Source organism: Pelodiscus sinensis, chromosome 10 (assembly GCF_049634645.1).
Source record: "Pelodiscus sinensis isolate JC-2024 chromosome 10, ASM4963464v1, whole genome shotgun sequence".
Lineage (NCBI taxonomy): Eukaryota > Metazoa > Chordata > Testudines > Trionychidae > Pelodiscus > Pelodiscus sinensis.
Window position 1 is genome coordinate 22,193,757 of NC_134720.1, and position 26,776 is coordinate 22,220,532.

The window sequence follows — 26,776 nt, forward strand, 5'->3', positions numbered from 1 at the left end:
TATCCTGTACTCTGGGTCGCTGTTCCAGATCCAAATATAGTAAATGAATGGAGCAGAAATTAAAAACTTAAGGGAAAGTTTTCTAGTTATTAAAAAGTCTGGTGACCCTCATGCAGAAAATGTCATGCTTCTAATAGTATAATATTCCAGTGGGGGTTTGTGGTAGTTCTGCAGCTCTGTTCACATATCAGTTTTGACTAATATTTTGCATTTAGAATGTATAAAGAAGAATATCCCATATCACTTTCACACAGTAAACGCTAGACATCAGCCAGTAGCAAAATGCTTATCTTGCAGTGCAGTTGAAAGAAAGCATAATTTAACAGCATCCAAACTCATGGACTACTAACTTCTTGTTGGAAAATGAACCATGTGTTGATAGGGCCAAGTGGTCCATATATGTCACTAAAGGAAAAATAAATTAAAGGGCCAAATTCTTTATGGGGTGGCTTTAGTGCAGTCATTCTAGATTTGTATCAGCGTGGAAAGGGGAAAAGGTTTTGTTCCTAAAAAATGCTAAGAACATCCCAAAGGAGCAGGTATGTGCAAATAGCATGAACAAGATAGAAGCTTAAGGCTGGGTCTTCTGGTCTGGTTTAGCTGCCCTCAGCACAGGACTTGGACATAGTAGAGCAAGTTGAGTAAGAGGTGGCATTAATTACTTTTACAGCTCCCCTTCCTAATCTAGGAGTTGGTTGAAGTCTGATTTGGTCTAATCCTTCTATAATTATACCTGGCTGTTCACAGCCTCAGGGATTGTTTCAGAATTGGGGGGAAGTTGTATGGTTTTACCGCTTGCCAAGGGATCTTGAGTCATCTGAACTTCAGGAAAACCAGATTTCTTCCCCCTTGTGTCTGATGCTGAGCAGAGCTTACCAAGATCAGAGTATCTGTGTCAAGGGGCGATCTATCCTTGGAGGCCTCTTGAGTTAAGTTCCCTTCACTAGGGGGCCAAAATCCTCACATGAGTCCCATTACTAGGAGTAATACAGCACAATGGCCTAGTCCATACACAAATCCCTTTTACTAGGGATAATATGACCTAGCGGACAGAGTCCATACAAAAGTCCTGTTTACTGGGGGTAATACGGCCTAGTGGCCAGAGTCCGTACACAAATCCCCTTTACTAGGGGTAATTCAGCCTACTGGCCAGAGTCCATACACACGTCTGTAGGAAAACTTCCCCTACACGGACTAGTCATGGAGTGGGGATAGAGAGACCCGTGCCCTCCCACTCCACCAGGTCACAGCTCAGGGCCTAATGGCAGGGATACGATCCACTGCCTGCTCAGTGGGGGATCCAGCCTCAACACGCTGAGCACCTGGACAACAATTCCCTGCCCTGGGCTACTTCCTACCATCACTTGGCAACTGCACTCTCCATAGTCTCATTCTGATTCTGGGACTCCTCAGGTAGCTCCTCTTGGTCTGGCTGCTGCTGTGTGGTCTGGCTTCACGTCTTCCTCCATCTGTGGCACTCTCTCGGTGCCTCCTTCTCCTTCAGCAGTCAGCCCTGACTGAGCTGTTCCAGAGGCTTTTATAGTCTGTCTCCAGTGGGAGCATGCCCAGCAAGGCTGTGGGGGTGGGGCTTTCTCAGTCAGCTGGGCTAAGGCCATTCCCTTAGCATCAGTGAGGGGTTGGTACACCCCATCACAATGTGGCTTTGGGATTCTGCCTTGGTTATTGCATTTGCAAATATCCCCTGCTTTTGGATGATGTATCAGATTCCAGTCCCAGTAAAACCACATGCAGTGAAGAAATCTCCAGTCAGTACGTTAAGATGGATGCTGCTTGCAATCAGCTGCTGGAACTGAGCAAAAGCAGGGCCAGGATCTTGTCCAGATGTCTACATCCCTCAAGACAACACCTATCAAGAGGGATGTGATTTGTTGATCTGCAGCAACCATTCTGCTTTTATTCCAACCACAGGGGGATAAATATCTATTGCACAAACCTCCTGATGAGATCTTCACTCCCCCACCTCTTGCACACACATCACATGATCAGGCACGTATTCAACAAAGCCAATCAAACATATGGCATATCTGAAAGCTAATAAAGAAACATGTTCCCAGCTGTGGCTTGAAAACTCTCTGGATTAAAAACAAAAAACCAAAAAACCAGCTCACTACAAAATAGTATTAGTCACATAATGAAAACAGACCAGTGGAAGAAGGATTTTTACTGAATGTACTATAAGGGGAGGATACCTTGCTTCGATAAGACTGCCTTGCTTGCAATTTGTAATAAGCACCACATATAGTGCATATAATGTAAATATTCTGACCATGGATACAGCATTTGAAATGAATTCCTCCTAGATTAATAGGAGTTGATGGTCATGCTATGTGTCATTTGAAAAGGAAAGCTCTCTAAGTTTGTAATGAAAATCTCATTTTTAACATATGGCCTTGATACAATGCTGCGCAAATGATCTCCATACAGATAACATACATTTTCCTATGAATTTGTTAGGACTTTATTAATTTACAGGATCAACTCCATTAGTAGAATGCATTCATTTCTAACAGGTTTATTTTTAATTTATACACTTTCCCCAAACAGGCAGTTCAATAAAATATTAATATAGTGAAATTTAATCTGGGTAGCTTCATTATCCTTACTGTTACTGGCATAAGAAATCTCATGTTACAGCCTTTTGTGTTCACATATGTGCAAAGTCGATAGTATTATTATTTAGATCATAAACTATGAGAGTAACTATAGCAAAGAAATGTAAATCTGCAAACATGCATCCTAAAAGGATGGTTCAGAAATACATTTAACAGTACTCTAGAGAAATAAAAGTGTTGCAATAAAGGAGATGCTCATTGTTAAAATGGTCCAGGGGGACGAGAGATTTTCTTTATGAATGCTTTCAGCTATCCATAGCCCCTTTCCAATCTGCTAGAGGCAGAGAACAGTGGCCCACTGGGCTCGCTTTCTCTCCTCCCATTTCTAGCTGTGCTTGCTACAGATCAGTAGAACAATGTAAAAAGGAAGCCACTATTTCATTTCTTTTAAGCAAGTATAAGCATATGATGAATGGGGGATATAAAATGAAAACGCTGTATGTATAACAATGATTTCCACTTCTGTGAGGTGCTGTAAGGAAGAGGTTACTAAGGGAGAATGTATCTATAACAGTCCATTCAATGAGGAATTTGGATTTAAAAGAAGTTTGTATCATATTTCAACCTTGGTTTTTCAAAATTCATCGTCTACAGTTACCAGCTTCTAACTGAAACTTTGGAAAATAACACTCTAACCACTATAACTAAGTATAACTATATATAGAGACCTCACCAAGCCCTGGTGGGGGTAGGGCCTCAGACAGAAGGGGCAGGGTGGGGGTCTAGCCTCCCACAGCCAGCCCTTCACTGCCACCAGGGCCAGAGGAGTGGACCTCTTGGGGCCTCTGGCAGTGATTTAAAGGGCCTGGGGCCCCTTTTAAATCACTGAACCCCGCCGCAATTGCTCCCTTTGCCCCACCCCCATCAGAGTCCTCGTGTGGTTTATTCCATCCATCAGAGACACCGCACAGTCCAGCAGTTCCTAGGTAGGTGAAACATTGCTTAGCCAGATCCCTGAGTACTATATTTTTATAAGGAATTTAAGCTATATGAAAAAGCTTTGGTGGGAATGCAATGAAATAAAGTAGAAAGGTGTCCTGTCCCTGCCAATAGCTGTTGTTTTCCTCCCCCCTTTGTCAACAAGACAAAAAGATTGATTTATATACTCCTAGATCCAGACTGGGTCTTTCCTAAATGATTCCCTAGAGATGTTGTAGCCAGTTTGCCTTTGGAACACTTCAAGGGAAACAGGATCCATACACCTATTTTTAACTCAAAGAGATTCATCTCTAAAAGAATTCAACTCTGTGTGTAATTATCCTGCTCTCATAAAATCTGTCTTATTCATGGGAGAAAGGTTATGTGGATAAGAAAAAACATCTGGAAGGGCTCAAAAAAACCAACCTGATTTGTAACAGGGTGTACTTCAGTTCTGAAGAGCTCCCAATAGAAATCTTTGAAAAGAGGAAGCTTTGATGCCAACACGGTCACTTGTACCAAAATGTAGCTAAATAATTGCCTCTTTGACGTGATTTGCAAGCATCACAAGTGGCTTTCTTAATTCCGAGCCTGCATGCCATATTTGTAAGTGTTATCTGTTTGTTTGTGAATAAGTGGACAGAAATACCTGCAGTTAGTCTGATTTGATTGGAGATGACACGTGCAGATGTTCCCAGCTGATTTGATATAAGTTACATTTTCATAGCTCCCTGAGGGCGCTCTCATCAACACCACTCACTGAAACCTATTCCAATTTATGAAATGGATTGCAACTATAGGCTATATATTTAAATAAAATGTGTATAAATCCCAGATTGTTAGATTATTTAAATTTAGGAAAGCACTGTAACTTGTTTGATGTGGTACCAACATTGAAAAAAATGCAGTGAATATACAAATATTGAAAACTGCATGAAATTTACAGGAATTAAGAAGAATTATATTCCAAAAACATCCCGTTCATAGTCTCACCTATGGCAAGAATTGCTGATATTTCTCTGCATTGTTTTCTTTGGATGAAACACTTCTTATTCTCCTATGTAAAGGCATGCTTAGAAACAAATCCAGAAGTTTTACTAATGCAGTGTGCACCCATCTTCATGGACTCTACTTAACAGAGGAGGAAAATCCTTTAGGAGTTTCTATTTATAACAAGTTTGCTCAGTTTCCCAATTCTCACATTACCTATTCCAGATGGTGTCTGATGTAAAATGTCAAATTATTATCAATAAGCTAAGAATCATGGGGATAAACCCTTCCTCAAAGATAAATAAAGTAGACGTATAATCATAATGTCATTATAGAAAGCCAAGAGGGAAAGGTTTCCTCATCCACCTTATTGATTAACTCATTAACTTGTGGTACAAATAGCTCCTTGCTTTATTAATTTATTGTTACACTGTTATTTCCGGACTCTATAATTGATTCACTGCTCTGTATGTGCCCTTTCTGCTATGTGGCACTTCCATTGTAGGCTGGGCTTAGAGCTGTCCAGGGGTTTCAGTACATCAGTGGTTTCCAACCTTTTTAAGTGTGAGATCGCTTTTTGAATTTAAGTGCAATCCAAAATCTACCTCAAACTGAAATACCCTGCCTCCTGTGTGCCCCTTCTCCAAGGCCCCACTCCTGCTCACTCCATCCTCCCTCCGTCACTTTCACCAGGCAGGGCAAGAGGGTTGGGGCACAGGCTCTGGTCTTGGGTTAAGGGATTTGGCGTGAGAGAGGGGCTCTGAGCTAAGCCTGGGCAGGCACTTGGAGTGCAGGAGGGGGTTCTGGGCATAGGTTCTGTAAGGGCATTTGGGTCCAGAGGGCCCAGGTTTAGGTCAGGGGCTTGAGGTGCAGCAGGGAAGTTCATGACTGGGGCAGGGGTTCAGAGCTGGCTGTAGCATGACACTGCTTACCTCAGGTGGCTCCTGGGTGGTAGTGCAGTGGAGCTGAGGCAGGCTCACCCCTGCCCTGGCCCTGCACCACTCCTAAACCCGACAGCAAACCCCATCCCAAGTCGTGTTGTGCCCCCTCTCTGCTCTGTGGAGATAGAATACAGGGTGGGAGAGGGGGCACCTTGACATTAGTGTCCCTCTTCTCCCTCTCCTGCCCCGCACAGCAAGCAGGAAGCTCCCCGGGGTGGCGGGAGGCAGCTCCAAAGCAAAGGGCAGGAGATGAGCAGCAGTGCAGGGAGGGGCAGCTGAAGTGTCTGCACTTGATAGCCTCTTGGCCACACCAGTCACGAGCACCTGTTAGAAGCTCCAAGACCTACCAGTGGATCCCGATCTTCTGATTGGTGACCACTGAAATACATAAAACATTTGGCTCAAGACCTCACCCACAATTTTATTTTCTCCCGTTTTCAGAAGTTAATTTTTAACCCCCTTGGTCACCTTTTACAAGTGTTTCTTCCCCATTTGCCCTTTCAGGAACAGGAAACCATCAATAGCTTTAATATGGGAAAACAAAACAAACATTTATATAATGAAAAGAAATTAGGAAAACCCAAACATTTTTTCTTCCTTTCTAGCTACCTTTCCCCTTCAATGCCTCCAACATCTCCACCTCCTTTGTCCTCATTTTCACCCTCCCACCCACTTCTCATGTCAAGAAATCCTTACCCCATCTCCTTCCTTCCAGTGGCCTTGACCAGTATCCTGGAATTCTGTCTGTTCCTTCTTATCTCTTTTTTCCACCACCCATTCCCTTGCCCGATATCACCTCTGCTCCCATTTGCTTGGTCTCTCTTCCTTTTCAGACCGTGAGAGATATCATGCCTTTTTATCTTTTTGTACAGTAGTTATTAGGATGGGGCCCTGATCCTGACAGGATCATCAATGTGTTGTAACAATATGCATACAAAAAACAGCAATAAGTTGCTCTGGTTTCCTTCTCTATTGCAACAAGCTTCAGTAGCTCCCCTTTCAAATGTGCCCAAATGCTATAGAGTAAATCCTACTTATGCATATGTGCTATATGTTTGACTTCATGTGACTTCAGTGGCAGCCATTGCTCCATACCCAAGGACAAATTTTGGCACTGTAAGGTAAATATTCAAAAAACAGGCACCTACTGGTATACACAGTATTTGCACAGACATTCAAACAAGTAAATGTGTTCACAAAGTACACATTTGTGAACAAAAAGAGGCCGACTACACAACAATGAATACTTTTTGCACTAGTATATATTTATGCAAATATAGTGTTATTTTGTTTGGATAATTTTTTATCAGCGCACAGAGATATTAGAAGCCCAAATTAAATTAGGTGCATATTTTACATTTGTATTGCAATTCCTGAAGAGAGAAAGATTTTCCTAAGCATAAGACAACCATAATTAGAGCAAATGAATGGTGAAAGGTACTGTTGAAATTGAAGAAGCAATCAGTTTTTTTTTTACCTAACCATGCAATCTTGAAACCTCAGTATGATAAGTCAATATAAAAACAATCATTTTTCACAAAACTTGCAATGAAATGCAAGAAGCTCCCTATAAATCTCAATTGGTGGGATTGAGCAGAGACAGGCAACCTTCACTGCCATGCCATAGGTGGAATAGCCTTCTATTTGAACTACAAATGATAAGGAATAAGAAGCAAAGATGGTCATTTTTATTATTCCTTTTGGATACAAACCAGTCAAAAGTATTTGCACTGAAGGAAACAAAATGTTAAAAGTGTTCCTGGTATTCTCCTGACCACTTCAAAGACTGGACAAAAATAAGGGCCCTTTAGAATCAGTTTGTTTCCTTGAGATTGGATTCATTGTAGATCCAAATGCTATACAAGAATACAGTAAAGATGGGCATTGGATATGAGAGTATAGGTAAGAAACAGAACATTCAGCACACCATGAAAACTGGCATGGTCTAACTCAGCATACTTGCTTTCTCTCCGTAAATCACTCTGGATATGTCTAAACTACATGGCTCCATCGACGGAGCCATGTAGATTAGTTTACACGAAAAAGGGAAATGAAGCTGCGATGTAAATAATCGCTGCTTCATTTCAATCAAAATAGCTGCCTCGCTGTGCCGATCAGCTGATTGTCGGCACAGCGTGGCAGTCTAGACGCAGATCTGCCGACCCCAGAATGCTTCGTCGGCAGATCCTGTAAGCCTCGTTTCATGAGGCATAAAGGATCTACAAAGGGTTATGGGGTTGGCAGATCCCGGTCTAGACTGCGCTGTGCCGACAATCAGCTGATCAGCAGAGTGTGGCAGCCATTTTGCTTTAAATGAAGCGGCGATTATTTAAATCACAGCTTCATTTCCCTTTGCCGTCCTGCTTAATCTACATGGCTTCGTCGACAGAGCCATGTAGTCTAGACACACCCTAAGGGTAAACCTACACAGCAGTATTATTTTGGGATAACTGACACTATTCTGAAATAACAATGTTCATGTACACTACAAGCAGTTATTTCGACAATGTCAAAATAATAAATAGTTTAGTAGCACCTTAAAGACTAACAAAACATGTAGATGGTATCATGAGGTTTCATGGGCAAAGCCCACTTCTTCAGATGACCAGAGTAAAATAAGTCATCTGAAGAAGTGGGTTTTGCCCATGAAAGCTCATGACACCATCTACATGTTTTGTTAGTCTTTAAGGTGCTATTAGACTTTTTGTTGTTTTTTCAAGTTTTTCCTGTTACAGACTAACTCGGCTACCCCTCTGAAGCTGTCAAAATAATGTCAAGCTGGAGGGCTTCTTATTCTGACTCCTATAACCTCACTTTACAAGGAGTAAAGGAAGTCGGAGGAAGAGTGCTCTTTCTTGGACTTCCTGCGGTGTAGACAGCGACAAAAGCCAAAATAAGCTATTTCGACTTAAGCTATGCAATTGATATAGCTCATGTTGCCTAGCTTATTTTGGCTTTAGCCCTGCTGTGTTGGAATGCTCTTACTTATATTCCAGAGAAAAACAAGGTTTACCACTATTAACACTGAAGAATTTATGGGCCAGTTAGTCGCACATTTCATCGACAAAACTGTCAGCTAAACTCCCACTACAGAATCCTTATTACTGGAGCTTGATGGACAAGCAGCAGCAAAAAGAAACAGCTTGATTTTCGGATCCCAGGCTGTGTGTCAGAATTGGCTGTTAAAAAGCCTTTGGCTTTTAAATGAGCATGCTGGATATAAAAATGGTTAAGGGAGTAAATACGGAACCCTACAAAGTCATTTTAATAGCAATTTTCCAACTATAGCTGCAGAAGAATATGGAAGGAATATGAAAACTTGCCACTGTCTTGTCACTGTAAAACCAGATATTCAATGGACTCAGAGATAAAAGCAAAAAGCAGAGCACTAAATTCTTAGCAAAATCCATCCTGCATAATTCTCAAAAAATTCAAGGGCAAAAGATCGAAATCAGGGACACCTTCTGGCAAAAGATAATAGCAATTTAAAACTAATCATTAAAAGAGTTTCAAATCAGTTCAGGTTTGTCTCAAGGAGGAGCCCAGCATGTCTTTCCAGGCTGACAATATTTCCTGTAAATCCCAAAGCCAATTTGGATTGTAAATGCATCAGGGTCGTTATGCTGTCTTCTCAGTGTCTTTTACAGGGTTGCTAGCTTTTGTGAGCATATAGATAAGAAATCTTAACAAAATAAAGTCTGACTGAGGAAGTACACAAAGAGGTTTTCAGATACAAGAAAAATTATAAATGACCTTAGAAATTGCTTAGAAATTTCGGACAACTGAGCGAAGCTTCCAGATCGCAGGCCCTGGTTCTTGTGGGGGACTTTAATCACCCTGACATCTGTTGGGAAACCTATAGGGCAGGACACAGGCAATCCAGGAAGTTTTTGGAGAATGTTGGGGATAACTTCTTGACACAAGTGCTGAAGGATCCGACCAGGGGCCGTGTGCACTTGACCTTCTGCTCACAAACAGGGAGGAACTAATAGGGGAAGTGGAGGTGGGTGACAACCTGGGAAGCAGTGATCATGAGATGGTAGATTTCAGGATCCTGACCAAAGGAAGAAAAGAGAGTAGTAAAATACACACCTTGGACTTCAAAAAAGCAGATTTTGACTCCTTCAGAGATCTGATGGGCAGAATCCCCTGGGATGTTAACATGAAAGGGGAAAGGAGTCCAGGACAGCTGGCAGTATTTTAAAGAAGCCTTATTGAAGGCACAGAAAGAAACCATCCCGACGCGTAGCAAGACAGGCAAACATGGTAGGAGACCGGATTGGCTTACGGGGAAATCCTTGGTGAACTTAAGCACAAAAAGGAAGCTTACAAAAAATGGAAACTTGGACAAATGACCAGGGAGGAGTTTAAAGGTATAGCTCGAGAATGCCGGGGGGTTATCAGAAAGGCGAAAGCGCAAATGGAATTGCGACTGGCTAAGGATGTAAAGGATAGCAAGAAAGGTTTCTACAGGCATGTTAACAAGAAGAAGGTGATCAGAGAGAGTGTGCGGCCCCTAATGGATGAAGGAGGTAACCTAGTGACAGATGATGTGGGGAAAACTGAAGTACTCAATGCTTTCTTTCCTCTGTATTCACAGACAAGGTCGGCTCCTGGACTTCTGCGCTAAGTGATGCAAGATGGGATGAAGATGGCCAGCCCGTGGTAGGTAAAGAACAGGTTAGGAACTATTTAGAAAAGCTAAACGTACATAAATCCATGGGTCTGGACTTAGTGCATCTGAGGGTACTGAGGGAGTTGGCAAATGTCATTGAGGAGCCTTTGGCTATTATCTTTGAAAAGTCGTGGAGATAGGGAGAAATCCCAGATGATTGGAAAAAGGCAAATGTAGTGCCCATCTTCAAAAAAGGGAAGAAGGATGATCCAGGGAACTATAGGCCAGTCAGTCTTACCTCGGTTCCTTGAAAAATCATGGAAGGGATCCTTAAGGAATCAATTTTGAGGCACTTGGATGAGAGGAAAGTGATTAGGAATAGTCAGCATGGATTCACAAAGGGCAAGTCGTGCCTGACCAATCTTATTAGTTTCTATGATGAGGTAACAGGCTCGGTGGACATGGGGAAGTCAGTGGATGTTATATACCTTGACTTTAGCAAGGCTTTTGATACGGTCGCCCACAATATTATTGCCAGCAAGTTAAGGGAATGTGGATTGGATAAATGGACGGTAAGATGGATAGAAAGATGGCTTGAAGGCCGAGCCCAGAGGGTAGTGATCAATGGCTCGATGTCAGGATGACGGTCGGTTTCTAGTGGAGTGCCCCAAGGTTCGGTTCTAGGACCGGTTTTGTTCAATATCTTTATTAATGATCTGGATGAGGGGATGGATTGCACCCTCAGCAAGTTTGCAGATGACACTAAGCTGGGGGGAGAGGTAGATACGCTTAAGGGCAGAGATAGAGTCCAGAATGACTTAGGCAAATTGGAGGATTGGGCCACAAGAAATCTGATGAGGTTCAACAAGGACAAGTGTAGAGTCCTGCACTTGGGACGGAAGAATCCCAAGCATAGTTACAAGCTGGGGACCAACCAGTTAAGTAGTAGTTCTGCAGAAAAGGACCTGGGGGTTACAGTGGATGAGAAGCTGGATATGAGTCAACAGTGTGCCATTGTAGCCAAGAAGGCTAATGGCATATTAGGTTGCATTAAGAGGAGCATTGCCAGCAGATCCAGAGATGTCATTATTCCCCTTTATTCGGCTTTGGTGAGGCCACATCTGGAGTATTGTGTCCAGTTCTGGGCCCCCCACTACAAAAAGGATGTGGACGCATTGGAGAGGGTCCAGCGGAGGGCAACCAAAATGATTAGGGGGCTGGAGCATATGACTTATGAGGAGAGGCTGAGGGACTTGGGTCTGTTTAGTCTGCAGAAGTGAAGAGTAAGGGGGGATTTGATAGCAGCCTTCAACTTCCTGAAGAGAGGTTTCAAAGAGGATGGAGAGAGGCTGTTCTCAGTAGTGACAGATGGTAGAACAAGGAGCAATGGTCTCAAGTTGTGGTGGGAGAAGTCCAGGTTGGATATTAGGAAAAACTATTTCACTAGGAGGGTGGTGAAGCACTGGAATGGGTTACCTAGGGAAGTAGTGGAGTCTCCATCCCTAGACGTGTTTAAATCTCGGCTTGACAAAGCCCTGGCCGGGGTGATTTAGTTGGAATTCATCCTGCCTAGAGCAGGGGGCTGGATTTGATGACCTTCTGAGGTCTCTTCCAGTTCTATGATTCTATGATTCTAAGACAAATAAAGAAATAGTTTATTTGTGGAATGTTCTAATGATCAACTCTTGGACCAGTATTATTAAGGACATTTATTAATGATCTGGAAAGGGGTTAACAGTGAGAGGACAACATCTGCAGATGACACAAAATTAATTAAGTTAGTCAAGACTGGGGAAGATTGTGAGAAACTTCAGAGGAATTCAAATGGCAATGTAAGGGTGTGTCTACACAGCAAAGTAATTTCGGAATAACAGCTGTTATTCTGAAATAACTATGCAAGCGTCCACACAGTAATTCTGTTATTTTGAAATAACTTTGAAATAATGGATGGCTTATTCCTACTTCTGTAAACCTCATTCTATGAAGAATAATGCCTATTCAGAAATAGTTATTTTGGAATAGAGGCTGTGTAGACACTCCACATCTGCTATTTCGAAATAGACCCTCACCAGGTTATTCCTCCTGGGGCTCTAAACTGAGATAGCACATCTACATTAGGGAAGCCTGCTTCGGACTAATTTTGAGGCTTCCCTGCAATGTAGACCTTCTATTTCAAAATAAGCTATTTTGGAATAACTATTCCAGAAAAGCTTATTCTGAAATAACTGTGCAGTGTAAAAGGCCTAACAAAATTCTGGGATGTTGTGAGAATGAGATAGTCAATAATAATATGCATATTATCATGTCATCATATAAGTCACTGAAGCTGTGTCTACACTACAAAGAAAAGCTGGAAAAGGATACACAATGGCTACGTCTACACTGGCCCCTTTTCCGGAAGGGGCATGTAAATTTCACCTATCGTAGTAGGGAAATCCGCGGGGGATTTAAATATCCCCCGCGGCATTTAAATAAAAATGTCCGCCGCTTTTTTCCGGCTTTTAAAAAAGCCGGAAAAGAGCGTCTACACTGGCCCCGATCCTCCGGAAAAAGCGCCCTTTTCCGGAGGCTCTTATTCCTACTTCAAAGTTATTTCTGTTATTTCAAAATAACAGAATTACTGTGTGGACGCTTGCATAGTTATTTCAGAATAACAGCTGTTATTCAAAGTAGGAATAAGAGCCTCCGGAAAAGGGTGCTTTTTCCGGAGGATCGGGGGCCAGTGTAGACGCTCTTTTCCGGCTTTTTTAAAAGCCGGAAAAAAGCGGCGGACATTTTTATTTAAATGCCGCGGGGGATATTTAAATCCCCCGCGGATTTCCCTACTATGATAGGTGAAATTTACATGCCCCGTCCAGAAAAGGGGCCAGTGTAGACGAGCCCAATGTGTGAACCGCAATTTGCCTATCTTTTTCCACTTTTCTTCTGAAAGAGGCTTTTCTGACATTTGGCTTGTCTACATGGTTGCCAAATGTTGGAAAAAAACCCTCTTTTGGAACATCCCTTCTTCCTTGTAGAATGAAGTTTACAGGGATGCCAAAAAAATGTGTCTGCTTTTCCAAAATGTTTCCATATTCTTCCATATTCTTCTGCAGCTATAGTTAGAAACATTTTTTTTTTTGGAAAAGCAGACGCATTCCTGGAATGCGGCAGAACTTTTCTAGAAAAGCTCTGTAGTCTAGACGTATCTTGATATGGCTTTCCCAGGAATACTGAGTTGAGCTCTGATCACCTGCTTTCAAAAAAGAATTAGCAAGAATAGAAGAGGGCCAGAGGTGAATCAGGAAACGAATTTAAAATCTGGAAAACTTTTCATGTAGAATAGAATGAAAAGATTGGAGCTGTTTTGTTTATACAAAAGATAAATAGAAGTGACATAACAGAGGTATGAACTGTAGTGAATGGTTAAGAAGAGAGCTGCTGGCAAGTGGTAATTCCGTTTTGCAGAGGATTTTGGAATTTTGAAAATAGTCTTTTATTTTGTTTGCAACAAATGCCAAACAGTTCAAAATTCTCCACGAAACAGCATAAAAATCATTTAGAAAAATCACAACTGTTCACTCCAAAAAGGGTAATTGGGAGCCATTGCTCCCAGCTCCCTTTTAGCTTGCCAAAGGGATAAAGAGGAATTAGGAGCCAGGATACCCTGGGAGATCTAGCTCCAATCCCAGCTGGATCAGCCATTGCTTCTGCAGGAGCAGAAGAAAAAGGCACAGTCTGCTAGAAAAAGGTAGGAGGGAGCATCTCCAACACCGTAGCAACGCTAAGCAAACTGGAGTTGTGGCTTACTTTAGGAACCTATATGCTTTTGGGGGGGGGGGCAAAGGAGGGGTCACCTAATTAGATTGTGTACTGGCTGGATCCTTACGACTCACAAACAGTTACTTGCAATGACTCACCAGGCTCAAAACACTCTCCACACTTGGGTTTCCAGGAAAATTGTATTGGAGAATTTTCAAATCAGTTCTAGTTAAGACCCTGATCCTGCACTCACTGACGTCAATGGAAAGACTTCCAAGGTGTTCAGTGGCCAATAGATCAAACCTTTAGAGGAGGTAAATTGGGTGTTTCTATTTGTTCTCTCACAGTACACACCAAGTGGACATTATACACATTAGAACTAAATTTCCCCTCATTGCTTGACCACCTTTCTTTAATCTTGTTAGGTGACTTTCCAGTTTACCTTTTGGTTTGCTATCAGAATGTCTTTAGCTTCCAACTATACTTTTTCAGTTTGGTCTCTTGTGCTTGCTTCCCCTTTCACTTTAGAGGTGTCCAGGAATATAATGGTAGAATTTACACCAAAGTAATAGTCAACCCCACCATACTTGAAGTAGCCATGCAGTGTCTAAGGGTGTGTCTAGACTACAGGGTTTTGTAGACAAAAGTGGTCTTTTGTCGACAAAACTATACTTGCGTCTACACTACCACCGTGTTCTGTTGACAATAAGTTGACAGAACGCGGCAGTTTTGTTGACAGCGGTAAACCTCCCTTTACGAGGAAGAATGCCTTTGTCGACAGAGATCTGTCAACAAAAGCCGTGTGTGGACGCAGGGTACATCTAGACTACAGGCTTTTGTCAACAGAGGCTTTGTTGAGAGATACTGTAGACAAAGCTTCTGTCGACAAAGAGTGTCTAGACTACATCCAATTCTGTCGACAAAGCAAGCCACTTTGTTGACATGACAGTGTAGACGCAAAGGACAGTGTAGATGAAATAACACCTTCTGTCAACAGAACTTTGTCGACAAAAGGCATTATTCTTCTTAGAATGAGGTTTACCGCCATCGACAAAACTGCCGCGTGGTGTGGTCCAGGTCCATATGAAGCAGGAGATTCATGACAGAGTAATGCAGATGCAGCAGTATGGCAGCGTGGGACCATCGCCTGCCCAGGGGCAGCTCAGGCTCCATGGCCAAATAAAAGCAGAAAAAAAAACCCCTGCCAATAAACTGCTGTGATGTCCGAGGAAGCAGGGCAACCAGAGCAAGCACTGCAACAGCTTTGCTTTCCTTCTAGGCGTTAGGCAAGCCAGAAACAGGAGCAGAGCAACGGCTGTCTACAGGGATCCCTTTAAGCACGCGTCTCTGCAAAGGGCAGGCAGCAGCACCTGGAAATAAAGGCTGCCCCCATGCCCGGCCAGAAACACTTCCGGGTGCCTTCTTTTGTCGACAGAGCATCCGGCAGTCTGGATACTCTTTTTTTAAAAAGTGGATCGATTTTTCGATGCACATAATGTAATCTAAATGCTCTTTTTCGACAAAGGCTTTGTCGACAGATACTATCAACAAAGCCTCTGTTGAAAAAGGAGTGCAGTCTAGATGTAGCCTAAGAAGTCCCTTATTTCTTTACTTATATATGTTAAGTTTAGTTGGTTAAAAGAGTTTTTAATATTCCTAAAACTGTTCTGGGCTGAGCTAAAATTATGAGGAAATATCATCATTGCATCTACTGGTAATGTATCAACAATGTGTTAAAAGCAGCTCTGTGGACTGCCCAAAACCATTCCATGAACAACCACTTGAGACCTATTGCCATAGATCAGGGCTACTCAACTTCAGAAGCCCTGAGGGCCACATTGATACTCACAGCACATGCAGAGGACCGCAACTTAAGTGTGGTTGTACATTGATGCAAATAGTTTCTTTCACACTGCCGGGTATGAATACAAAGATGAAGCCTTAAGTCGTGGTGCTGGACCCAAATGCAGCCAGTGAAAGCCAGTCAACACCTCTCAGGCTCTGCCCACAAGGCTAAGCAGCCAGCACTTCCCACAATGCTCCAGTGCTCCTGGCACCTTGTACCCCTCTATTCCAGCCAACCCATCTACTTGCATTTTTCAGTGCTCACCCCTCCTGGGAGACGCCTTGCAATTGTGGAGCATGTTTCATGTTCAAAGGATCCCACCTATGGGCCACGTGTTGCGCCCTGTGTAAATCCAAACTGCTCCGCGGGCCGCGTGTTGAGTAGCCCTGCCATAGATTATGCCTATGCAACACAAACTGAACACTGACTGTATTGTCCTTCCTTGCTGAAAGCAGATCCCAGTTTTGAATATTAGGGCTTCCTTATTTGCCCTGTGTGAATTTAGAAAATCCTATAGGTGATTCCATTGAACTCATGTCAAGAAGAAATGGCTTGAACATGGCATCTGCTTACTATATGAGGAGAAGTATGCCCATTGGATGTATTTTTATGACTTTGAAGGACTCAGAGGGAACCATGAATGTAAAGTTTCAACAAAAAAAATTAAAGAAAAAGGAAATCTGCTTATATTTTGGGTAAGTTATCTGTTAATCATAGATAAAGCTGTGTATATTTGCCACCTCTTTTCCCCATACTATAGACTCTCAATATTGTGAGCCATTGCTAATGGCATGTACTAAGAAGTTGACATTTCTCCTTTGGGGGGTTACCATTTCTTGCCTGATGGGAGATGACTCAGAAAAAATGAGAAGATCAGCAATCTGCAAATTATTTCCCATACATTTCAGACTCTTATATATTAAAAGGAGTGTGATATATAACAACACCTCATTTATTACCCATGGGATAGAAATATTGTCAAATTCTGCAGTCAAATTTTGAAAAATGGACTTGGAAGACATAATGTAAGACAGGAGCTTTGGAAATGAGATTTTCATCATTACAAGCTACATGGTAAAAATGTACAACTTCATAAAAAAACCATTATGTTTCTGCAGAAAATGAACAGGTTCCTTTACTCTCCTACCAAGGCAGAATTTTCAGATAAAACAAACAACAATGCAATGTTATATATTTGCCCAGGCCTGTTTTCCCTGGTAAAAATAGGATTCCTGAAAGCCTGAAACAAATACCATCAATGAATGTCAATGGAAGGTACCACACATTGGCTTTCATTGGTAGATGGAACATATCTCTTGGGTAATGTTTTGCTAAGATATTTGTGTTAGCAGAGAACACAAACCTTGCAAACTTAATCTTGCAGTGCGTTCACTTCAGAGAGTGAAAGATGGTACAAAGAAAAGACAGTGGAAGAAGGATGAAGATTAAAATAAGATGTTTACTTCAAGATGCATGCCTAACATCCAAAGCAATGGCACTATCTTGCTGCTTCATGCTTCTATTTCTTCTTTTTCTCATGGGATTTGACAACACTCTCTATACATGCATAAAGTTTCAACCATATACTACATACTCAATCACACAATGTGTGTAGACAGTGGGAATTTTGCTAAATTAAGGATTTTAGAATCTGGCCCTTAGACTGTAAACTTCTTCATACACAGACAGGATATTTTATTAATATATTAAGCTCTATTCACATTTATGTTACTATAGACCTTTATGTCCAGCACCCTCACGAGAATTTGACAGACGATGGGAACTGACAAACGAGGAAATGTGACAGACCACGGGAGATCCCCTGCCCCTGGCCTCCAGCCCACCATCCCTCCCTGCTGCCGGCTCTGCTTCCATCCCAGCTAGCCCCACTGCTGCTGGCCCCAGCCCTGCCTGGGCTGCTGCAGATCCCAGCCCCATTGCTAAGGGCCCTGCTCCTGGCTGGGATGCTGGACACCAGCCCCAATGCCAGTGTTTCTGGTCCTGGGGTAGCCCAGCTGCAGCCGTCTGACCAGGAGTGCCCAAGAGGGCCTTGCCTGCGCGAGTTGGGGAGCTGGTTATTCTGAGCCCAGGTGGTGATCCATGCCTGCAGGAGGCTGTAATCCCCAGGCCAGAGAGGACGGCTGGGGACTCCCTATGCCTGGTCTGCTGGCCACGCTCCATCTGTGGGGCTGAGGCCAGCCCAATGTCACCTGCCAGCAAGTCCGCACTGCCTTCTTGCTGCTGCAGCCCAGAGCCAAAGCGGTGCCAGATCCAGGCAGGTAGCAGCAGTTTCAGGGGACCTGTCAGCCCTGTGGGCTCGGAGGGGGCAGGCAGGTGCCCTGCTTTGCCCTGTGGAAGGAGAGAGGCTGTGAGCAGAGCCATGCTTCCCAATGCTCCTCATCCCCACCCCTGGGAGAGCTTGGGAAACAGCCTGCCCATCCTGCCAGCCCTCCTGCCACTAGGATCTCGGATCCAGTGCTCTCTGGTCCAGGAACATCCATGGTCCTACCAGACCACAGAGTCGGTTGTGGGAGGTGCAACCTGTAAAAACAAGAATTATTCAGGGGACTGAAATCTGTTAAAGGGAGAAAAAAGAATGAGTGCTGTTGTATCCTTGTAGTATGAATGACTAGATAGTCCCTCTAGTTAACTGATCAGATTTATCCCTTAAGGTTGACTAAGAGGACAGGAGGACCCTTATAAGGTTAAGGAAATAGGATCCCAGGAGGGTTCATAACATAAGTATAGCCATACTGGATCCATCTATCTAAAGGTCCACCTACCCATTATCCTGTCTTCCAACAGTGGCTGGGGCCAGATAATTCAGAGGGAGTAAACAGAATAGGGCAATTGATCAAGTGATCCATCACATTTTCTCTAGTTCCAGCTTCTAGCAATCAGAGATTTAGAGATATCCCAAGCATGGTGTTATGTCCCTGAACATTTTGGCTAACAGAAATTGATGAACCTCTCTTCCAGAAATGTACCTAATTCTTTTTTCAACCCAATTATACTTTTGGTCTTTACAGCATCCCCTGGCAGAGAATTCCAAAGGTTGGAACTTGTTAAGTTGGCAGCTAAAAAAAATAGTGGCTTTTATGACTTTCGGACCTCGAACTCAATGTGTGTTTTGTTTTTGTTACTCTGTAAGACAGTCTGAAAACTGACACAGGAGGCATAAGTTACCTTTTGTGGTAAAAATCTCATAATTTTGAACCTTTAAAAAAGGCCCTAGCAAATTCATGGCCATGAAAAACATGTCATGGACTGTGAAATCTGGTCTTCCCCCCATGAAATCTGGTCTTTTGTGTGCTTTTACCCTATACTATACAGATTTCACAGGGAAGATCCGTATTTGTCAAATTGAGGGGCCTGTCCCAAAAGGGAGTTGCAGGGAAGCAGGGGGGAACTATTATTTTGGGGAGTTGTGGTATTGCTTTAATTCTGTACTGCCTTCAGAGCTGGCCCTCCAGAGGAACCACCTCTGAAGGCAGTGCCACCAGCAGCAGCAGCGCAGAAGTGAGGGTAACAGTGCTACAGTCCCTCACCCCCGACACACACACTCACAATAAACTTGCTTCTACTCACAATTTCTTCTTATGTCAGGACCCCTACAATTACAACACTGTGACATTTCAGATTTAAATGGCTGAAATAATGAAATTTACTATTTTTAAAAGCCTATAAATATTAAATTGACCAAAATGGGCGATTGCATACACCAGAAATTCCTGGATAATAATCAAAGGAAAAATAGTCTTCGTATTTGTTAGCTTGTTTGACATAGAGCTACAAGAGGAAGTGTAGCATGATTTTCAAGAAGGATAATATTCTGTCTCTCTAGGAGTTGTGGAAGAAATGACACAGATAACTGTCTAACCTTATGAAAAATATTTCCTTCCTTAAAATGTCATGAAGGTATGATTGGAAATATCTTGCTCCTTGTGTACAAAATTCCAATCATTTATCATCCAGAATCAACTGTATTATTATTTAGAAGCTATCTGAAGACAGAGACTAGGGGTAGGCCACATATAAATTATCTCCATACATTAAAAACCACTGTAAATAAACACAGAAAAGGAGACAGATATACCAATGAATATCATATGTGCTTTGTTGTGAATATTTTATAAGGTCTTCATATGAGGACAGACAACTAATACTCATGGCTACGAAGCATAGTTAATTTCCTGAAAAACAAGGAGCCCAGGGCATACCTGATTGCTAGTATAAGCCGTCACATATACTTGCATGGGTAAGGAAAGAAATGTTCAATCATCTCATGTGTGTCTTTGGAATGTTAATTTCTAATAATTAGTCTGGAAAAACCAATTTGGCAATTTGGGGCTTTTTTAGCTACAGTAGATTATTCTGCCAAAGCTTAAAGCCTCGATGTAAAACAGGTTCAAACATATTAATTTTTAACAGTTACATCTTTGTTGTCTTCTACAGTAGTTATTTTCCATGAGTGGGTGAAACGGGGCTGGTGGAACACTCAACCTTCCCTCTCTCCTTCCAACCTACCCTGCAAATGGACTCCTCTGGGATAAGAGCCAGGATACATAAATACAAGATCTCCCTTACAATTTAAAATGAGTCATCATTGCTGACATTTGCTTAGGATTTCTTCATCTGTCTGGCAAAACACCTTTTTCAGCTTTTCTTTCACTCTTCCTTCTCTTTATCATTAAATAACATATGAACAAGCACAGCACGGTATTAGTACCACTGATCTGTACTACTTTCCTGCGTATAGAACTTCAAATTTTTAAATATTTCCCAGACAGTCTAGTTATAACCTCATTTTACAGCATCACATTGACGGCAACTTTTGAGTAACACTTTAAAAAAGTATAAATAAAATGGTGTCTGTGCCATAGCATGAAAGTTGCTGGACTTTCTTGATACTAGAACACAATCCTTCTGCACCCAACCCAAAGGAAGTTGTTTGATTGAATGGTCTACTAACTCACTGAGTTTGACTTCATCAGCATTATATCTTTACTTAAAAGCTGCAGAAAGAAGGTCATGAGCGGGCTGAGGTTTACGCAACTGGTACTACAACTCGTTATTCCAGCTAGAAATTAAACATTTTCCAGATTCTTTTCAAACTCATCTAATATAGAAGTGGAGGTTTTTCCGTACACTGATGAAAATTCCACTACTGAAAATATACAAAAAAAAATAGCTTGCCTAATATAAACAGATCCTCCTACAGAGATAAGAGTTACAATCTATCAGAAACAGAGAAAAATGCATGAAAAAGCTGTGAGGAAAAAGCTGTGTTTACGGCAAACATACTCCTACCTGTCTTCAATCTCCACTTGCAGATTGTTGGACTAAACCCTATGACCTGTATTTGTGTACAGGGAAAAGAAAAAATGTTAGAAACTCCTGACTTGTGGATCATACAATATTGCTGGGCTTTTGAGATCTGTGTTGTCGTTCAGTGGTTCCTCTGAGTTTGACTTTTGAACAGGCGGATGTGATTTGGCAGCCTAACTGCTGAAAATGAATGATATTTTACATACCTGGCTTTTGTTTGTTTGTTTTTGTTGTTTTAGTTGCTTCTATGTTTAAGAGTTGCATGGCTATTTTAGGAAAACCTGCACTAGCTCTGCTCAAATAAAATAGAAATCAGAGGGGAAAAAAACAGACTTTACCTTCTATCCATTTCTTATATTTTTGATTAATACATTAAATTCCTATTTTAACTGTGTACTTTTATTTTGTGACAGTTCTTTCAGTTTTTCTAAACTGTGATTTCAATTTCCCTTTCCATTTTGTGTTCTGATACAATATCTATTCTGTTAGTTACACGTTCTGACTGAATTTACTGAATGTGAGGTGTTTGCTACATAGAATTGTCAGATTCTTTTCTCCCATCCTTGATAGTAGAGGGAAATGTTTCTCTTGCTCTGAAAACAATAGCAAGGCTTAAATGTAAGTGAATGTAAGAGGAGTAGTAGTTAGACAAAAAACAGTTTAGTAAGAGTGTTAATGCTAATCTTATATATCTTGCGAGAATTATCTATTGACTGTGAAAATAAGTTGTCACAACAAGGGATCATGATGTACTGTTTACCAAAACTCACTTTACAACTTAAATTCTTGTCCTTAAAGCGCTTCTGAGTAATATCGCTTGGTACTCTCAAACAGCTGCTGTTTCCCATCCCAGAGGTGGCTGCATTATAGATAGTCTCAAGAAGGATGTATACATGTGCTTAGTTTTATCCTTGCTTACCTTTCAATATTAGCATAACTTATGTTGACTCCAATACAAGTTATGTACATGCCAAATTGCATTCCAGAATAGGATTGCTTTCCTGCACTGGAGCCTTGTTCACTCGTTAGTTATTTTCATATTTTAATATAGCTAGAGTATGTAGTAGGGATGTTAGATATCGGGTAATTGAATAGTCATGTAACCACATGAAATCTTAGTGGTTACATGACTATTTAATAGTCCCTGGGGGTGGGGCTGGCAGCAAGTGCACTCCTGGCCCCCCTCCCAGGGAGCCCCCCTGACATCCTGTACTGCTGCCTCTCTATCTGCAGCAGCAGCATGGGGTGGCAGGTGGGAGCTGGTCCACCAGGAAAGCCAGTTTAAAAACCAGCTCCCCATGCAGACTGTTGGCTTGCTGTCCCACGCTGCTGCTGATAGAGAGGCAGCAGCACAGGGTGTCGGGGGGGGGGGGTCCCTGGGAGGGAGGCCAGGAGAACACTGGACACATACTGGTCTGCAACAGCAGCCCCTGAACATGGAGGGTCTGAGTTCCCCACAAACAGAGGCCAGCTCATGTGCACTAGCTCCCGTTCCCCTCTTGCTTCCTCTGATACAGAGGCAGCAAAGGGGTGGAGGAATGCATGTAGCTGAAAGGATTAAGTTACAGTGGGAAAGGTCTAGGTTGGATATCAGGGAAAACTATTTCACTAGGAGAGTGGTGAAGCACTGGAATGGGTTACCTAGGGAAGTGGTGGAATCTCCATAGAATCATAGAATCATAGGACTGGAAGGGACCTCAAGAGGTCATCGAGTCCAGCCCCCCGCCCTCAAGGCAGGACCAAGCTCTGTCTACACCATCCCTGACAGATGTCTATCTAACCTGTTCTTAAATATCTCCAGAGAGGGAGATTCCACCACCTCCCTTGGCAATTTATTCCAATATTTGACCACCCTGACAGTTAGGAATTTTTTCCTAATGTCCAATCTAAACCTCCCCTGCTGCACTTTAAGCCCATTACTCCTTGTCCTGTCCTCAGAAACCAAGAGGAACAAATTTTCTCCTTCCTCCTTGTGACACCCTTTTAGATATTTGAAAACCGCTATCATGTCCCCCCTTAATCTTCTTTTTTCCAAACTAAACAAGCCCAGTTCATGAAGCCTGGCTTCATAGGTCATGTTCTCTAGACCTTTAATCATTCTTGTCGCTCTTCTCTGTACCCTTTCCAATTTCTCCACATCTTTCTTGAAATGTGGCGCCCAGAACTGGACACAGTACTCCAGCTGAGGCCTAACTAGTGCAGAGTAGAGTGGCAGAATGACTTCATGAGTTTTGCTTACAACACACCTGTTGATACAACCTAGAATCATATTTGCTTTTTTTTGCAGCAGCATCACACTGTTGACTCATATTCAACTTGTGGTCCACTATGACCCCTAGATCTCTTTCCGCCATGCTCCTTCCTAGACAGTCGCTTCCCATCTTGTATGTATGGAACTGATTGTTCCTTCCTAAGTGGAGCACTTTGCATTTCTCTTTATTAAACTTCATCCTGTTTACCTCTGACCATTTCTCTAACTTGCTAAAGTCATTTTGAATTATGTCCCTATCCTCCAAAGAAGTTGCAACCCCACCCAGTTTGGTATCATCTGCAAACTTAATAAGCGTACTCTCTATCCCAATATCTACATCATTGATGAAGATATTGAACAGTACGGGTCCCAAAACAGACCCTTGCGGAACTCCACTTGTTATCCCTTTCCAGCAGGATTTAGCACCATTAACAACAACTCTCTGACTACGGTTATCCAGCCAATTATGCACCCACCTTATCGTGGCCCTATCTAAGTTATATTTGCCTAGTTTATCAATAAGAATATCATGCGAGACTGTATCAAATGCCTTACTAAAGTCTAGGTATATGACATCCACCGCTTCTCCCTTATCCACAAGGCTTGTTATCCTATCAAAGAAAGCTATCAGATTAGTTTGGCATGACTTGTTCTTCACAAACCCATGCTGGCTATTCCCTATTACTTTATTACCTTCCAAGTGCTTGAATATGATTTCCTTAATTACCCGCTCCATTATCTTCCCTGGGACAGACATTAAACTGACCGGTCTGTAGTTTCCTGGGTTGTTCTTATTCCCCTTTTTATAGATGGGCACAATATTTGCCCTTTTCCAGTCTTCTGGAATCTCCCCTGTCTTCCATGATTTTTCAAAGATCATAGCTAAAGGCTCAGATACCTCCTCTATCAGCTCCTTGAGTATCCTGGGATGCATTTCATCAGGACCTGGTGACTTGCTGGCATCTAACTTTCCTAAGTGATTTTTAACTTGTTCTTTGTGTATCCTATCTTGTAAACTTACCCTCTCTCTGCTTGTATTCACTATGTTAGGCACACCTCCAGACTTCTCAGTGAAGACCGAAACAAAGAAGTCATTGAGCATCTCCGCCATTTCCAAGTTTCCTGTTACTGCTTCTCCCTCCTCACTGAGCAGTGGGTCTACCCTGTCCTTGGTCTTCCTCTTGCTTCTAATGTATTTATAAAAGGTCTTCTTGTTTCCCTTTATGCCTGTAGCTAGTTTGATCTCATTTTGTGCCTTTGCCTTTCTAATCTTGCCCCTGCATTCCCGTGTTGCTTGCCTATATTCATCCCTTGTTATTTGTCCTAGTTTTCATTTTTTATAGGACTCCTTTTTTATTTTGAGATCATGCAAGATCTCCTTGTTAAGCCAAGCTGGTCTTTTGCCGTATTTTCTATCTTTCCTATACAGTGGAATTGTTTGCTTTTGGGCCCTTAACAACGTCCCTTTGAAATACTTCCAACTCTCCTCAGTTGTTTTTCCCTTTTGTCTTGCTTCCCATGGGATCTTACCTACAAGTTCTCTGAGCTTATCAAAATCTGCCTTCCTGAAATCCATTACCTCAATTGTGCTGGTCTCCCTTCTACCTTTCCTTAAGATCATGAACGCTGTTATTTCATGATCACTGTCCCCCATTCTGTCTTCCACTTTCAAGTTCTCAACTAGTTCCTCCCTATTTGTTAAAATCAAATCCAGAACAGCTTCTCCTCTGGTAGCTTTTTCAACCTTCTGAAACAGAAAGTTGTCTCCAATGCAGTCCAGAAACTTATTGGATAGCCATCCCTAGAGGTTTTTCCATCCCTAGAGGTTTTTAAGTTCCAGCTTGACAAAGCCCTGGCTGGGTTGGTTTAGTTGGGATTGGTCCTGCCTTGGACTTGATGACCTCCTGAGGTCTCTTCCAGCTCTGTGATTCTATGATTCTATAAACCCAGGCTTATCGGTTCATCATGTAGTCAACTACATGTTGACATCCTTAGTAGGTAATGAGAGTTATATCTAAGATTGCTGGAATATTTCTGAACTACTCCATATTTTCCAGGACTACTAACTGCTAGTTAAATATTTCTGGATAATTTTAGAAAAAAAAGTTAAATGGTTTTTGACTATGAAGAGAGAGAAAATGTTTCCCAATATAAAAAAAATTCCATTCTTTGAACAACTGTAGTATCCAAGGAAGACATTTAGCAGGGAAATAGTCCTTTGGGAGAAAGATCTTTTGGCATGCTGATGAAAATCAGGTCTGAATTGGCAACGTTATGAAAATTGGAAGAGAGCATACAGAGTGTGAAGTCAGAGAGGTAGTCTGGTTTTTTAACAATGGTAAAAAGAATGATGGGCTACGCCATACATAGCAGTTGAAGCCAACTTGGGAAGCTTCTAATCACAGTAGTTAGGGTTTGTGTTTATATGGAATTATAAACTGAGGATAAATGAAACCCATCATTTGAGAAGCGCTTTGTAATATTATCTTATGTATACTGGCTGAAAGCCTGCTGGTTTTAATAGAATGATAAGCAGTACTACACTTCTCTGTTTTGTGACTTTGCCTTAGAAAGCAACTGATTGCAGAACAACAGAGTGTGAGATACCGGTTAAACCTCTTTGGTCCGGGACTCTCTGGTCCAGCAACATCCTTGGTCCAGAAGGACCACGGATGTTTCTGGACTAGACAACCCTAGACCAGAGAGTGCCAGTGGCTGTTGGCTAGGAGTCCAGCAAGGGGTCGTTAGCAAAGCCCAGCCTGGCCAGTCCTACAGCCCTTGAACTGGGAGCACAGCCCACTGGCCACTGCTGGGATCCAGGAGCAGGGCAACACATAGGAAAGGGGACAGCCAGGAAGCCAGCACTCCTGGGAGAGCCCACGCCTCCCCTGGTCCAGCAAACTCCCTTGTCCAGAACCTGTCAGTTCCCAACAGTGCTGGACCAGAGAGGTCCAACAAGTAGCTTCTAGTCCTGAGTTTCTGCCTCCAATCTGGCAATCCTCCCACGTTTCCAGGATCCAGTAACTCAGCTCCATTCAGACACATTATGTAGAATAAAATATATATCAGATTTAATATACACATTTAAAACATTTATTATATTTTGGGCTGAGTATTCACTATCAATAATTGCAGTTTAGATAAATAGCTCCCATTAATATTGGAAATTGGGTGCTTAATGTGACAATTATATTTCCATAAGTTTAATCCTTTAATGCAGTCTTTAAACTCTACATAGATATTTGTATGGCAAGAGCTATTTAACAAGATAATTCAAAGTTATTTCAGTGTTTAAAGACTACAAATGCTTGTACTTACTATGTCAGAACTATAGCCACAGCATCATTTAGGACACTTTCCCCAAAAAGGAGGGTATACAGATCTGTATCCACATGCAGCTCATGGAAAATAGCCAGAACAGTCACTAGAAGGAAACATACAGAGAAAAGCAAGCTTGTTATTTTCATATTTCTAGAATCACTCAAGAGCTAAAGGGTGGAGGAAGCATTTTTA

The 26,776-nt window shown here is 42.1% G+C and overlaps 1 protein-coding gene and 1 long non-coding RNA gene across 2 annotated transcripts in view; one reads left to right on the forward strand and one right to left on the reverse strand.

Annotated features, from left to right (window-relative positions):
- The window catches only part of SLC9A9 (solute carrier family 9 member A9), a 408,350-nt gene that overhangs the window by 241,013 nt on the left and 140,561 nt on the right, over positions 1-26,776 (reverse strand). Inside the window, exon 6 of the mRNA XM_075937666.1 lies at positions 26,582-26,687. Coding sequence (XP_075793781.1) covers positions 26,582-26,687 — 106 coding nt within the window. The remainder of the gene's footprint in view (positions 1-26,581; positions 26,688-26,776) is intronic.
- The window catches only part of LOC142830769 (uncharacterized), a 40,012-nt gene that overhangs the window by 2,286 nt on the left and 10,950 nt on the right, over positions 1-26,776 (forward strand). The window contains exon 2 of the long non-coding RNA XR_012906230.1: positions 10,083-10,147. This is a non-coding gene — a long non-coding RNA (uncharacterized LOC142830769). The remainder of the gene's footprint in view (positions 1-10,082; positions 10,148-26,776) is intronic.